The following is a 15,853-nucleotide window of genomic DNA, read 5'->3' on the forward strand; positions in this document are numbered from 1 at the left end:
TAGAAGTATTATTCCTTTTGATTTACTGTGAATTTTCTTGTATCATTGTTGTTAGAAGTGAACATTGGGCCGGCCCCGTGGCTCACTCGGGAGAGTGTGGCGCTGGTAGCGCTGAGGCCGCGGGTTCAGATCCTATATAGGGATGCCCGGTGCGCTCACTGGCTGAGTGTGGTGCAGACCACACTGTGCTGAGGGTTGTGATCCCCTTACTGGTCAAAAAAAAAAAAATTTTTTTTTAAATTTATTTATTGTTAGAGAATTCTGAAGACTTGGTGTTCTACTGGAAACACCCAAGGTTTTCATGTAGAACAAGGTGTTCATGTAGAACAAGTTTCAGAAATGAAGCTGTCAGGAGCCTATAATTGATAGGACCTTTGAGTGTTTGATCTGGAAGGTACCTTAGGGTTAATCAGTGGTTTGGTGGTTCAGCTACAGAGTAAATTCAGCCTGGGTGGGTGGGCAGGGGGATATTTTGTTAAGTCCGGGGATATTTTGTTAAGTCCGGGCATATTATAGAATAAAATACAAAATTACAGGAAGTTTTAGGACAAGCCACTGGATATCAAGGACATGTGTTTACCACCTGCAGCAGAGGCCTCAAGGACCTAAGTTTACTTACCTCTGCTTTTAGTTTCTCCTCAGGAGGATGAAGAGCTCTGATAGAGTCTAGTCTTTCCTGTTACAGAGGGGGAAGCGAGGCCCAGAGAGGTTAAGGATTCTGTACATATTACGTAGGAAGTTACTTTGCATAATGGCAACTGCTGTCCAAGTTCTCTTACTCCTAGTCTAGCACTACCATTTGGCAGGTGTATCTCACATTTTAAATGGCATATTCTGCATATTACCAAATTGTGTTGCATGTGAGGCTTTTCAGTGACATTCATTGGATTAGAAAGTACCTTAGCATTGGCTCATTGCTTATTGAAAAAATGATGTGTGAAAGACCAACCTTGTCATTTCAATGAAGCCGGGCAGTCAGTAGCTAGCTATCTTTTGGAAGGCTGGTTGACCTCTTTGGCACTCAGGAGACCAGCTTAAGTACCAGGAGGCTGCAGGTCAAGGGTTAGGGGGGTAGTATGTAATTAGGTGATTTTATCTCAGAGACACAGCATCCACAACACGAGGGTGTCCCTTCTGGAAGATATTGTTAGCACCAACGGCAGGGATCTAATTGTTATTTATATCATAATTAACACACTGTTCTCTACCAGCCACTTTTATGTCCCCTGACAATACCTAGCACACAGATTGAGGTTTAAATGGTGCCCGCTTAATAGTTGCTGAAGTAAACTTATTAAGAAAGTATGGGGTAATATGTGTGTATTTGTGTTTATGTACACATAACATGCTAAATTTTCACATTGGTACTCAGTTTTATGTGGCAGGATCATGGGAAAATAGAACTAAGCTAGCCAAGTTCTTCAGTTGACAGAACTCACCTGCAAAAGGACAATTTGCTGTAATATTTTTATTTAAATGCTTGCTGGTGTTACCTCATTGATTTAACCTATGTACCAGGTCATTATACAAAAGATGAAATGTTATTACAGAACATATTTCCTGAGAAAAGTTGATCAATCATGCAGGACTATACAGAACTTTCAGTCCCATTAATAAAAAGATAGAATTTTTTTTTCATATTGCATATCCCTAGAATTAACTTGAAACTGAAGCATAGACAATTTTGGGGGAAAGTGTGGTCTAGTGCTGTGATTGCATAAGTGAAGATTAGATTAGTCTTGAGGTTTGGGAATGAGACCTAGAAATTCATCATTTTTTGAAGTTATGTGGCTGAATGGAAAGACTGCTCACACACAACTTACTGAAAGTGGGATGTATGAATGAGTTAAAGCTGACAAGAAGCAGCAGTGGCACACAGCGTGACTGATACTGGTATTGTGATGTCTTGAGTGTGCTGTGTGGAACTGAGAATAGTGGGGAAGGAGGGCAGTAGGATCCTTGCAAAAGGTTACTTTGGCCTTTGACTCAGTAATTTAGTTTTTATAAAAGGGCTCCCCATAATGTTGCACATGACTTTCTACTCTTATGAGGGAATTTGTTTAAAATTGTTTTGCTGATTCAAAGTGATATGAAAAAGGGAGGGGGAAACTAATATGATTTAAGCCCTTGAGGTCCACCTATTAAGCACCGAACGAACCTTATTTAGTCCTCACAACAGTCCTAAGATGATGTAGTTTTTTTTTTTTTTTAATGATTATCTTACAAGCATACCAACATTGGGACTTAGAATGGTCCTTTCCCCAGGCCATACCTGCTGTTCACCCCTGCTACCTGTGATTTTATTTAAAAAAAATTTTTTTTCCTTTTTGTCTTTTTTCGTGTCTGGCAACGGATTGCAACCCTCAGTGTCGTGCCCGTACCGGACCGGGACCGGCAACGGGATTGCGACCCTCCGTGTCGCACCCGCACCTCGCTCAGCCAGTGAGCGGGAACCGGTCTGTATGTGGGATCCGAACCCTCGGCGGGAGCGCCACTGCGCTCCCAAGCGGCGCACTGTAGCAGTGCGCCACCGGGCCGGCCTCTACCTGTGATTTAAGATGTATGCTTTCTGTACTAGACTGAGCTCCTCCTGAGGGCAGGACCATGCCTGTGTTTGCTTAGTGCCGTGAGCCTGTCCCAGGAGTCTGACTTCTGGGTCAGCCGAGGAGCCTTTTGGTGTCTTGCTCACTTTACCTTGGAAGTGGACCCAATACTAAGTGGACCCCTAGTGAAACACTGATGTTTGCTGCAAGCTCTGGTTCACCCCACTCACCCCTTCCTGGAAATAAACATGTTAGTATGTTGAACTCACTGAGGCAGAGCCTACACTAAGTCTTACAAAAATCATCAGGGATACCGTAGGTTGCAAAACCCCCCCCCCCCCTTTTCATAATGAAAAATTTCAAAAACATTGCTGCTGCATCACTTTTCATATCCTCCTTCTATTGAAAATACCTCAGTTAATAAATAGGGCCATTCCACTTGCCAGTATTTGAAGATACAGAAGACGACTAAATTTCCTCATCACTTTTATTGTGCCTCACCACAGCCATGGTGGGAGTGCGATAATGATGTTATGAGAGCCCTTGTGTGTTAAAGGCTCACTACTGGTATGATGTGAATAGAATTTGGTATCTAATATGAAATCTGAATGTTGTAATTTGAGGCAGAGAAGCAGGCCTATTAAACTTTAGAGCTAGGAAGTAACTTGGTCTGTGGAAGGAGAGTTTGCAGCAGGGGAGTGCTGCTGCTTTTGCTAAAGTGATTTTGAATTTCCAAATACATGAATTAAACACATGAGATTCTAATTTTCTTCATGTATGTCTGTGATGTCGTTACACAACAGTCAATTTTAATCAAAACATAAATATTGAAGTTCCGGTTTCTCCTTTTCAATTTTCCTCATTTAGAAGGAGCTGGCAAACAACCCTGACTGTCCTCAGATGTGTGCCTATAAACTGGTGACCATCAAATTCAAGTGGTGGGGACTGCAAAGCAAAGTAGAAAACTTCATTCAGAAGGTAAAATCTGTTCAAAATGTCGTGACAAGTTTAGGTTAAGATATAGTTTAGCTATTAATGGGATATTTTCTTTGTTATCACTTTTTTTTCCTTTATCAGATGAAAATTATTGTCCATGAGTAATTCATTTCTGGCCTTCTTTTTATTCTTTGAAACAGCAAAGATAGATACCAGCAGAGGTTTTTAGGGACTTTTTTGGAAAAGAGCATAGCAGTTTTTTATTAAAAGTGCTTTCCTAATGGTTCGCCTAGCACTTCTTTAGAGAGCCTTTTCCACGTACAGCATGTCCCCAAAGGGACCTAGCATCCAAGCCCTGGCTGGAGGGAGAGGGCAGGCCTAGCCTGCTGAGGGACTACTCTGCCCCAGCTCTGCTGGACACCTTCCCCCTTCAGTCCCCCATATCTCTCGTGACACACCTTGCACTTTCACAGGGGATGTCATCTTTACAGGTCCTCACAATAGGTACACTCTGAATGAAAGTGAACAATCTGAGGATCCAAATTCTAATTGCTGCTTTTTTATGTATTCTTTGTTAAAGTGAAAGTAACATGAGCAGCTAGATCTAGCAAGAAGGGAGAATTGCAGTTGTATAAATATACATGGCTATAAATACACAAGGAATGTGGAAAGTTTCCTTGGTATTTACTTTTCCTGTAGTGTGAAATATTTGTTCCATTATCACATAAAGAAGCCCCCATTATAGCTCAGATTCCCACGACAGGTTGTGTTTGTGTTTCACCATACTTCTACTTTTAAACTGTAGCTGGTGTAACATTTTTTTTAAAAAAGGATCTCAAAGTGCTGGAAACTTCGGTTATTCTTGAGCCTGTTCTTGCAGTTGGCCCACAGTAGGCACTCTGTAAATATTGTCTTCCATCCTTCCTCTTGGATCATAATAATAGGTTAACAACTCAGTTCTTTTTCTTTTTTTTTTTTAAAAGATATTTGGAGATTTATTTATTTTATTTTTTTGTCCTTTTTGAGACTGGCCGCACCGTGCTCAGCCAGTGAGCGCTGTGAGTGCACCAGTCATCCCTATATATAGGATCCAAACCTGCGGCAGGAGCGCTGCTGCGCTCCCAGCGCCACACTCTCCTGAGTGCGCCACGGGCTCAGCCCAACAACTCAGTTCTGATAAATAGAAGTTATACATGGTACTAATGAAGTCTCTTCTGTTTTCGGTAAAAAATGAAAAAGTTGAAGATTGCTGAAAAGTACTTACTATTCCATGCGCTTTTCTCTCACCTTGGGAAAGTTGAGTAAAAGTTAATTTAGCAATTAAAATCACTAGTTCTATACATGGTTTTATATATATAAAGTGGCAGTAACGTGTAGCATGGAAAAATTAATAGTGTGTAATAATTCTTAATTTAATGAAACATCTTTATTTCAAAGAACCTAGGACTCTTTTCTTTGAATACATTGTTGTATTCTACCTCACAGTAATCCATTGAATTGTGGAGAAATTAAGAATGACAAAGTATAGTTTTATAGCAGAAGAAATCTAGTTGACCTTTGTTCATTGACATTTAGGAAAAGGTAAAAATAAATTGGATCTAGCAGTATGTTGGATTAGATCGTGCACACCACATTTTTTTAGATTATGACACCTTTGCCAGAGGAGATTTTTTCCCATTTCACAGGAAATGTTTTTTTTTTTTATTTTACAAAATGGTAATAGAATGGAATTAAGATTTCCACTACCAACACAGGTAGTCTTTTCAAACCAAGTATGTGTAAATTTCGTGGGTTAATTGGGGCATGTATTTGTCATTGATCTTAGGTTTTTGTCATCTTACACTACTTTTTTTCTTTAAAGCAAGAAAAAAGGATATTTACAAACTTTCATCGCCAGCTTTTTTGTTGGATTGACAAATGGATCGATCTGACGATGGAAGACATTAGGAGAATGGAAGATGAGACTCAGAAAGAACTAGAAACAGTAAGACTTGCCTTTCTGTAGAAATTCTCTTATTTTTCTCCTTCTAAAAACTGTACATGCTTAGTAAGTATAGACTTAGAATTAAGAAGAGTGTTATTAAAAGCCATTCTTATTGTATTTATCCTTCTCAAAATGGGGTTTCTTAGACACTGATAACCCTTCACATATTTTGATTTCTTTTTTGCCGAGCATCTTTCATGAAAGTAGATAGAGCATTCTTGATGTAGAATTTGTTACCTGTAAAATTTCAGTGGTTTGTATTCTTTCTCATGCATTAGTTCTCTCTGATAGAACCTGGTTCACAGTCCCTTTAGACACTCACTTTGTCAGACTATGGTGCCTTTGGCTTACTTTGTGTCACAGCAAGTTATAAATGTTAGTAAGTCATAGTTCCCCCTTCCATAGAAAAGGCATGATAGTGGTATTCTCACAAATTGCAGAAATTGCCCCTGCTATAATGAGTCCCTATTTCTTCATAGCTTTAGGCAGATCTAGGTGATCCCTGGGCAAGAGGCCAGCATGCCATGTTTCAGAATTAAAGCCCACTCCAGCTCCTCCCCACCACCAATGAATAGGCCCTGCAGCCAGTGATTGTCTCCTCTTTCCCAGGGACGTATTCTTCCCTGGCTTCTTCCTGCATGTGTCTGGTTTTGTTTTTGCCCTGGGCCACGCTTGTCTTCAGTTGGCAGTAAGGCCCCAGAGGGGAAACAAACTCAAGGAATGTCCAGGGCCTGCTAGTAGTTTCCATGCGTCATCTCCAGTTCTGCCAGCAGACCCAGTTTTGGAAGCCCTGCAGGTGCGAGTGTTTGATGAATGCCTGTGTGTGAGGCAGGAACTCCATTTAATCACAGGAGAATGGCAGCAAATCAGGTTCTTTGGCACAGAAGGAAATCTGTTTCTCTGGCACATAGCATTGTAAAGAATCTGTGTTTAAAATTGCTTACTTTTGGTGATTACAGCAGATCTGCTTCTAATTAGCTTTATACAAACCTTCTGAGAAGACTAGGACATATTTTCTTTATAAGGCAACAAAATGTTTTAACCTTATCTTATACATAAACTATAGGCAGATTCCAACCTATGAATGGATTTTGTTCCAAAATTTTTTAAGTTGATTGTTTGAAATTTGGAACATATTTTCCCATAGAGACAGCATTATAATTGGAATTTAGTTTCTAGACCAGCCTATGGAAGCCTCTTTGGCCCCAGTTTCTCATACTGACAGTAGGACTCTGAATTCTGGATCTTGGGAATAGGGTGATAAAATGGCAAGAGTAGAAGAGTCTGCCCCCTTATTTTTACACTGGCCACAGGTAAGAGTAGGTTTTCTTTCCATGCCTCTCTCACACTTCTGTTTTCCCTTTTTCAAGAGTCAGATGCCCTTTTCTGACTCTAAGAAGTACCCCCCACCACCACTACCACCCAGTTTTGATCCCTTTTCCCCTCCCTTGCCGGGTTTCACTCCCTCCAAGTGCTCCAGGCTCCAGAGATACCTGCCAGCTCTGCCCTTGGCCCTCTGAGCAGCTGGTGTCCACTGAACATTAAAAAGAAGCAGCGTGATTACACTCACTCTAAGCTCATGGTACGGCACTGGCATTTCAAACAAGCATTTACCAACACCAAGAGAAAACAGAAAACAGATTTATTTTTGTAGATTCAAACCCTTAGGAAAGAGGTCTTCTCTTGGTTCTAACTTTTATGCTGAGGAATTGTCACATGAGAAGGAATGGTTACCATTGACCAGGTGATAAATACAGCCCTTCCTGGTTTGGGCTGAGAGCCCTGCCTGTCTCTGGACCCCTTGGACAGAACTTGGCTAAGACCTCTTCTTCCCCCAGGGAAGTGCTCTTGCTTCCCTCACAAGTTCTTAGTCTCATGATATGTGAACACAGAGTGGTCCCAGTGTCAACAGGATGAGACTCCCTGATGCAGAGGTGGTGACTCTTGCTCCCATCTATGGCAGTGGGCCTGCAGGCTCAGCTGCTTCTCCACCCAAGTCAGTTATTTGTGAGCTGGGAATTGTACTCAAGAAGAAAGTGTAAGCTAGACAAGTAATTATTCAGAAGCCAAATTTATTAAATAAAATTCCTGTTTCCACATGGCTCAGACTGATCCTCAGTAAGTTGGTAGAAATCTATCATTAGAGGGGTGGCCCCATGGCTCACTTGGGAGAGTGTGGTGCTGATAACACCATGTCAAGGGTTAAGATCCCCTTACTGGTCATCTTTAAAAAAGAAAAAAGAAAAACAAATCTGTCATTGGTTCAGGGTGGGGATACATAGCAGTTTCTTTGCTAAATATTTCAAAAATATTTTAAGACAAATTTCACCATTAAATGCTGATCAAGTTACATTAAATCCAATTTCAGTTATTTTGCTCTTGGTCACTGGGGAGCGCTTTATTCCACATGGCAGTGCTGCTGCTTTGAGTCCTTAACAGTTAGTTTATGAGCATCTTCAGAATCTGGGTAGCATTGTACCTGCAGAGCAAGAACACTGACCCCTGAACACACCCACATCCTGAAGAGGCTTAGTGTTGTAAAGTCGTCTTTACCACTCAGGAATTTCTCCTTTTCTTGAGGTCCTATTCCTCTGACACCTGATGATAAAATTTGATACATTGTAATGCTCTTAATTCACATATATTTTAAGAATTGGATTTCTTTCAAATGGGTTTTGGCCCTGGAGAAAAGCACTAGCACCTTGAGAGGTTAGGCATGAGAGGAGTGCCCCTGCCTGTAGTCCTGCAGAGAACTGCTGGGGTTAGGCTTGGCAACTGAAGGAGTACTTTGGATAATGTTGTACCTGTTTGTTCTCAACTGGCACTTCTGGGGTGGAGGCAGGGAGGGGGGTTTTGAGTTTTAGAAGTGTATTTGTTGGATTTGTTTCTTTTCTGTCCATTTGTTTCTCGTTTTTGTCATTGAGGTTTTTTTACTTGTCTGTAGGCTATTATTATGTATACCTGTCCTTTCTGATGCATCCTTGTGTCCTTTATTTTTTTGAGTTTTAGAAGTGTATTTGTTGGATTTGTTTCTTTTCTGTCCATTTGTTTCTCGTTTTTGTCATTGAGGTTTTTTTATTTGTCTGTAGGCTATTATTATGTATACCTGTCCTTTCTGATGCATCCTTGTGTCCTTTATTTGCCAAATGTTCCTGTGCTCACTTATTCTTCCTTTCATTCTCTGTCTTTTCAATAAACTTCCTTTAAAGAACTCCTCTGAAAGACCATGGTCCCAGAAGCAGCAGAGGTAGGCACACTCTCATGGCTTCCCATCTGGTCTAGGGACTATGAAAATATGGACCAGACTATTGTAACATTATTCTCATATTGTATTGGCAAACCGTTCGTTTAGGCATTGGCTATCTTTGGTAATTTCATGTCATCAGTTTGCAGGCTTTTGTATCTAGATTCAAGAATAGATATACATTTTTTGTACTGTGGGAAAAAAAGCCTTTTGCAAGATCGTCTTTAAACCAAGATTATTGCCTCAGAACTTCATTCTTAATGTGACTTTGGTTATAAACAGGCAGCTGTCACTTCATAACTTCTTCTAGATCTTTTTTTCTCCTTTCTTACTAACCCCTACTTAGAGTCTGATTTCAGCAGCTCACAATTTTATTTTACGTTTAGATGCGTAAGAAGGGTTCCGTCCGAGGCACGTCGGCTGCTGATGTCTAGATGAGTCCCGGGTAGGGTCAGAGACAATATCAAACTGTGTAAGTGAAGACCTGGGTAAAAAGATGTTTAAAAACCTATGCCTTTTTGGTGATGGGTAGTTAACTTGCTCAGCAGAGGCTCTAACAAAGTGTTAAATGTAATTTTATTTTTAGAATTTAAAAGCTATATATTTTAGAAATTGACAGTGAACACTTGAGTTACTATTCTGTAAGAATTTTATCTGCGGAACAGGTTGGATGTAGTAATCCCAGGCTAGTTCTTAGTGTTACGGGTTAGAAACCAGCTGCCAAGTACACTTATTCATCACGTAGCGTTGTAGCATTGTAGCATTGTCCTAGAAGCCAGCTGATTTTTTAATAGCCAGTTAATTGACCTGTTTCTTAGTAGAACCATTTGTTGTTAGTAAGGAAATATGTAAAAGCATTTTAAATCAAACAATGATCCTTCATCCCATACCATGACAGCCAACCACAATCATTTATTTAGTTTAATTTTTTTCTGTGCACCAGAAAGTCTTCCTTCATGTTTAATTTTCAGTTATCTTTACAGTTAGCTTTACTCTGTGTAAATGTACTTTGGTTTTAATTTACAGTGTAAAACATTTCTATGGTCTTATATTCTCTAACAAATTTTACATGCCCAGATAACAGATTTTCCCAGAGGGGAAAAGAGCATCAAAATCTACCCCACATATTGAAACTAGTGTGAGTAAATAAAAATCAACATTTCTTATTTGTTAATATCGACCTGTGATATTTATTGAGGAAAAGAATATGATATAGCACTCCCCTCCCTCCACTGTGGTTCTTTGGTACCCGCTTATGTGAGCTACCTGCTCTTTAATTATTGAACAGGAGGATAAATGAAGTGTTCCGTTGTGAAAAGAAGTAACTCTTCGAAGATTCCTCCAAAGCTCTTTCCTTAAATTTAGTGTTCACTAAAAGAAAATTTTTTATAGTTGTTACTTTTGTTAAGTTTTCCTAAGTTTCTGTGATTTATTTCCACTTATTTATTTTTCCCTCCAATGAAACAAAATATTATGCCATCAGTAAGACCAAAATCGTTTTAAACAGGTTAAAATTTTAAGGTGCAGTGGTTGGGGTACATTTTCTGCCAAAAGTTTGGCTATACTGAGAATTTTTTTCTGGAGAATGTGTATGACAAGCTTCTATCTAATGTTTTTTTTTTGCGTCTCTGTATTTTAATACATTTTGCACTGTCTTTCACTTTTCTTACAGTTACGTAATCAAGGTCAAGTGAGGGGAACAAGTGCAGCCAGTGATGAGTGAAGAAGAATCTGACCAGTATCTTGCAGTGTTCACATTTCCCAGATGTGTGCTTGTGGTGGTGTACACACATGCACAGGTTCCCAAACACGTGTGTATATATGTATGTGTGTGTACGCCTGTAGCTGTATATAAAACGCATGTAGAGCTACAGATCCAGTTATACACACTTGTGTATATATGTACATACAGACATACTGAAGGGATTAGTACAATTTCTCCAAAGTACTGTACCTATCTTCTGCAAGAGAAAATATTTTCAATATATATACCTGGAACAGATTTTAATAATTATCAGAGTAATGCCATTAATGGACAGATTGACTGCAATGTATGCAAAAGAAAATATTTTCAATATATATACCTGGAACAGATTTTAATAATTATCAGAGTAATGCCATTAATGGACAGATTGACTGCAATGTAATACTAGCTGGTATGCTTCATAAATGTTAAGTTGTGGACCAATATACATAACCTTTTATTATTTTTCTGTTCTTTCTTTTAAATCAGTTTCTTATAAATTTTTATTTTAGTCCCATAAGCAACAGACTCCCACAGAAAAATTTCTTGAAAATTTTTTGGTATTCCAATGAATCTGAAATGTAAACTTTGAATGTATTTATAACTATTTATTTCTGGATAGTCACTATCTTACAGCCAAATTCGACAATATCTATTAAATAAGGAGTAAAGTTACAGGCCAGTTTTTACTTGTTTGCCCTGAGTGAAAAATCCTTTTTAAAAAATTTCCAGTTTTTATTGGATTTTTGTATTTTAAATTTCAAGTATTTTTCTACATCAAATCTAGGAAAAATGAAGAGGATGATTTGTGATTTATAATAAACTCAAGACAATTTTCAGGCACCTGTTAGATCAACAAAGAAATTGATGATGAAATTAATCTTAATAGTATTGTAGGTTGTGTAGAAAAATCGGAAGTATAGCATTTCCACGGAGTCTTGTTTCTGAAATGACTGTTTTCTGGAATTACAGCTCGGAAACTATGCAAACGGTCTAGATTCCTCACAGCTGACATAGAATATGGATAGTGATGACATTTTTGCTCTTTTCACGTTGAAATACACTTCAAGGGGGACCTGCCGGCTTTGCAATAGGAACAGTTGAAGATGAAGCATGCCTGCATGCGGCTGGGAGGCCCTGCCTAGGGGCTGGGGGCCTCCAACTTTTGGATGTGCTCTCAAGTAGGACATCATTGGAACATATCCTGAATTTCATGAAAATGCCAGTTAGGAGCCGCTGCCACCCCTTTCATATTTTTTTTTAAAGGAAGGAACAATAGCTAGGTAAGATTTTTATCGGCTTTCTCTGTCCAAATTCAGTTTTTCTCTTGTCAGTCCTGGAAGCTTGAGCAGAATGATATTGTTGAAGCCTTCAGGTCACAAACTGTCTTCTTTAACCTCCTGTCCCTCTTAAAACACGCCAACCCCTGCAGTCAAATCACAGTAGTCATCTGATTTGCTGACAGTCCTGCCTTCCATGCTCCTCGTTTTCCCACATGTCCTGTGTCCCCACTGGAGTGATTGCAGTGAATTGGACAAGGATGTTTAGGATCACTGCTGCATTGCGAAACCCTGTTATCCTCAACAACAGATCCCACATTTCATATGTCCTTTGTGTACTCAGGATAAAGACTGATGTTTACTCTCTGGGCACTGTTGTAAGATAGGTTTTGTCAAAGCATAATCATTGTCTGCAAAGTGTTTGGTGTGAGGAAGATTATTGCTAATTTTGTGAAATAAAGAGTCTATACCTGTCCTTTTAATGAACTTAACTCTTGCTGGCATCTGTAGTATTATTGGGAGCTTGGGTGAACATGGAAATGCGAGCCTGGCGCATGGATTTTAATGTTTTCCTAACAGCTGTGGAGATTTGAGGGAATGTGTGATGAATGTAAAATACCTAGTTTACTTGGCAGTCTCTTGTGTAAATTACAGTAAGACAAAGTAAATGAAATTTAAACAAAAAATAAATTTGACCACAAAATGCCACTTGTGTGCTTGAGTGGTTGTTTCCCTGATGCCATGTCTGGTTTGGAGCACCATGGATTACTCACATCTAGTTTTTCAGGAATTCTCTAATTTGCAGCACTACTACTCCAGGAAAAATAAAGAAAAAAAGTTTTTTATTTTTTATTGCAAGCTCTTATTATTGAAATGTGCTTATGCTACACTAAGCTGTTGTGTTTGGTGTCTTAAATAATTTCCTGCCTTTAAAAGCGTTAGGAGTAAACTAAAGAAGTATGAGGGTCAGTCAAGACATTGTATCCTCTAGCACGTGGTAGGCCCTCTTCAGTGTGATTTCCCCCTTCCTATTCCATTCATTTACCATACTTCCTCTTACTTGATCTATAATCACTTAGATCTCTTGTCCTTGTGGACCTAACACCTGGCTTTTAAAGTTTACCCTTTCTGTCTCCTCTTCAACTTACTAAACTGTAAAGTTTCACAGCCCAACCTCCTCCACAAATCTTGTCTCTGAGGGAGTAAGAGACATTTGTTAACATTTTTGTCCATCAGCAGCTTAGTCGACAAGGACACAGTGTAGGATTCCCTCTTCTTATTCATTTGGAAGGAGAATATTCTGACTTTGTTCTAAGACCCTCAGATCTGACATCATGAGAACCACAAAATATTATGCGATAGAGTTCGGTGGATCCAAAATAGATTTTTTCAAGTTACACATACAAGAGTTTGGGACTTTGCATGATTGGGAGGGAGGGAGGAAGAGTGCTGGAGAACAGGTTAAAGGTTGTTCTGCTGAGCTTTAAGCATCTACTGCCAGCTGGGAGTGCTTCCCAGGAACCTTGCCAGTGTCACTGGGGGTTATGTTTTCTGACTTGGAAATGTTAGGTAACAGCATGTTCCTTCAAAACCAGTTCTTCAACTGGATTGCATTGGGAAAAGTAGAAATTGCAGATATTCTAAAGCTGCCTTTTGTAGAAGTTCCAAGGCCAAGCTAAGCATTAAAGCTATGCTCAGCAGTGTGGGACACCTGACACTGTGATGTTCATCCCTCTCTTCCATTTGAGAGCACTGTGTTCTGTGTTGCAAGGCATCTATTTTAAAAAGAATTTCAAACTAATTGTGTTTGTTCCCCCAACTTCCTTCGGGTGGCTTACTCTCCCCAGAGGGGAGTAAGAGTAATCTCATATGAGGAACCACTACTTCATGACTTCCTCATGCATTTACAGTTTTCTCTTCCATTGAGTTAAATCATGAATTAAAATTTGTCCCTGATGGAAGAAGAATGTCTCTTTCATTACAAGCTGTTCTCATTATTTCAGACTGTCTTTGATATTCCCATCACTTGAGTGTGTGTTCTGTTATGCTAGAGAGATTGGATTGAAAAAATTCAGTTCGTGTAAACCAGTGGTTCTCTAACCTGGCTGCACCTTAGAATTAGGTGGGGAGCCTTTAAAAATATCAATTGCCCACCAGTTGTCTTTTTATGGCTTGGATTTGGTGTGCCCACTTTTCAAATGATAGGGAAAGAGCTGAGTTCCCATTCTATCTTTCTAGATCACTGAGATGACTGCCCTCAAGGTAATCAAATTCCTACCCATTCTTCAAAGCCCTAGGACCAAGTGCCACCTCATCCGGGAACCCTTTTTTAACTTGGAGTGGCTCCCTCTGCAGCAACCCACACCCCTCATTTGGCTCATTTGACTTTTACAGACTCTACACCTTGATTAATAGAAGTCATCTTTAAATCTCTATGTTTTGTGTCCCACATTAGCTTGGGAACTCCTTGGGAGTAGGCACCATAGTTATACCCTAAAATCACTTCCCTTGATGGAAACGTTGACTCTCAAACTGCTCCTTTTTTCCCACAACAAATATCTGCCTACCCTCTGCCAAGGCTCCTTTTGATTCCTAGGGTATGAATGGAGGGGAGTATGACCCAAAATTCGGTAATCTAATTTCTGCTCTCAGACTGCACAAGGATGTAGTAATGGATGAGAGAAAAGAGGAGGGATCTCCAGGTCCCGCATTTTCCTCCTTGCTTTCAGACTCCTAAACTAGAGGTTTCAGAGACTCTTCAAAGTAAAGGAATCTAAACCCAAACTCTTCTTAGCTCTTCCTGCTATCTCAAAATGTACTGTGTGCTCCTATCACCTAAATGCATCACTGGCTGTGTTGCCCCAGCCAGAAATCCTAGTTGGTCCCCAAGTTTCAAAAAGTGCCCCCAAATGCCTGCAAAATCCTACTCCTTTTGTATGTTCTTGTCCAAGCCATGCTCTGATGAATCATCTCTTGTCTAGGGCACAGGTTTGTAAACTTCCTGGTATTTTAGGCTTTGTGGACCCTATGGTCTATTACAGCTATTCACCTCTCCCCTTGTAATGCAAAAACAGCCATAGAAAATACATAAGCGGATAAGTGTTTGTTCCAGTAAGACTTCATTTACCCAGACAGTGGGCTGGAATTGACTGGTAAGGCTAGGTAGTTTGTAAAGCTGTGGAGGGCATGTATGCATAACCTTAATCAGGCTCTGCCACAGGTAACTTTCTAGAACATCCCTGATGGTGCTGTGCCCCTGCTTGAACACCTGATGGCTCCCTGGTGTCCAAAAGACCAGGACAGCCAAAGCCAATGACCAGTATGAGCATCATTCTGCCATTATTAAAGTGGAGCCAATGATGCTTGTCAATCTCCTGGCCCTTGGTGGGTCAGTCACAGGTGAAAGGAATTGAGCTGATTTCTTTACTGCCCTTAACATCTGTGTTGCTCATTGAAATGGCTCCAAGCATCAGACTCCCAACCAATGCAAACCTCATGTTGAAGGGTGGAGCTCTGACATGTTGACAAAAGCCATTGATGTATGAAATACAATGAAGATAGTGCTCGTTAGTTAAACTCTCAGTTGGCATATTTCTCTCTGTGTTGTCCAGAAAAAGTCGTCTGTGGCTGTTAAATGCTATACTCATAGAAAGGTTTGCAGATATCCTCTACCTATTCCATGATTGAAATTGGGCTTTCTAGATGCCACTGCTAACTTGTTAGCCTGGGCTTGGCATCATGGCTTCTGATAGCGCCCAGTAAGGCCAGGCCTTTGCCTAGAAACTAGACCCAGAGTTGCCCTAAGTCAGTGACACTTGACCTTGGGTTGAGTCCGTTTACTCCTTGGATTTCTGAGAAGCAATAAGGCACCATGACATGCCTCATCCTTGTTGATCCCTTAATTATTTTGACATTACCTACTAATCAGTCAATATCAGGATTTTCTGGCTCTCCAAACTGAGGGAGGTTCATGAAGTGGAACGGAGGAGTGGCTTGCAGTGTTTATTAATGTATGTTCCAAACAAACACTTTGCCTCTGTGCATCCCGTTGCATGCTGGCTCCCCGCAGCCTGGAATACTGATGGCATGTTCTCTCAGCACTGCCTCCACTTCCCCATGGCT

The 15,853-nt window shown here is 40.1% G+C and overlaps 1 protein-coding gene across 2 annotated transcripts in view; it reads left to right on the forward strand.

The window, feature by feature from the left end:
- Positions 1-10,676, forward strand: part of PITPNB (phosphatidylinositol transfer protein, beta) — a 64,928-nt gene extending 54,252 nt beyond the window's left edge. Inside the window, exons 9-12 of one of the 2 annotated variants that reach the window (XM_008569950.1) lie at positions 3,411-3,521; positions 5,341-5,463; positions 9,094-9,179; positions 10,380-10,676. In XM_008569950.1, coding sequence (XP_008568172.1) covers positions 3,411-3,521; positions 5,341-5,463; positions 9,094-9,141 — 282 coding nt within the window. In that variant the 3' untranslated portion in view covers positions 9,142-9,179; positions 10,380-10,676. The remainder of the gene's footprint in view (positions 1-3,410; positions 3,522-5,340; positions 5,464-9,093; positions 9,180-10,379) is intronic. The other variant, XM_008569949.1, reaches the window with a different exon arrangement.
- The last annotated feature ends 5,177 nt before the right edge of the window (positions 10,677-15,853 follow it).

The sequence above is a fragment of the Galeopterus variegatus genome, unplaced genomic scaffold (genome assembly GCF_000696425.1).
Source record: "Galeopterus variegatus unplaced genomic scaffold, G_variegatus-3.0.2 Scaffold547, whole genome shotgun sequence".
Lineage (NCBI taxonomy): Eukaryota > Metazoa > Chordata > Mammalia > Dermoptera > Cynocephalidae > Galeopterus > Galeopterus variegatus.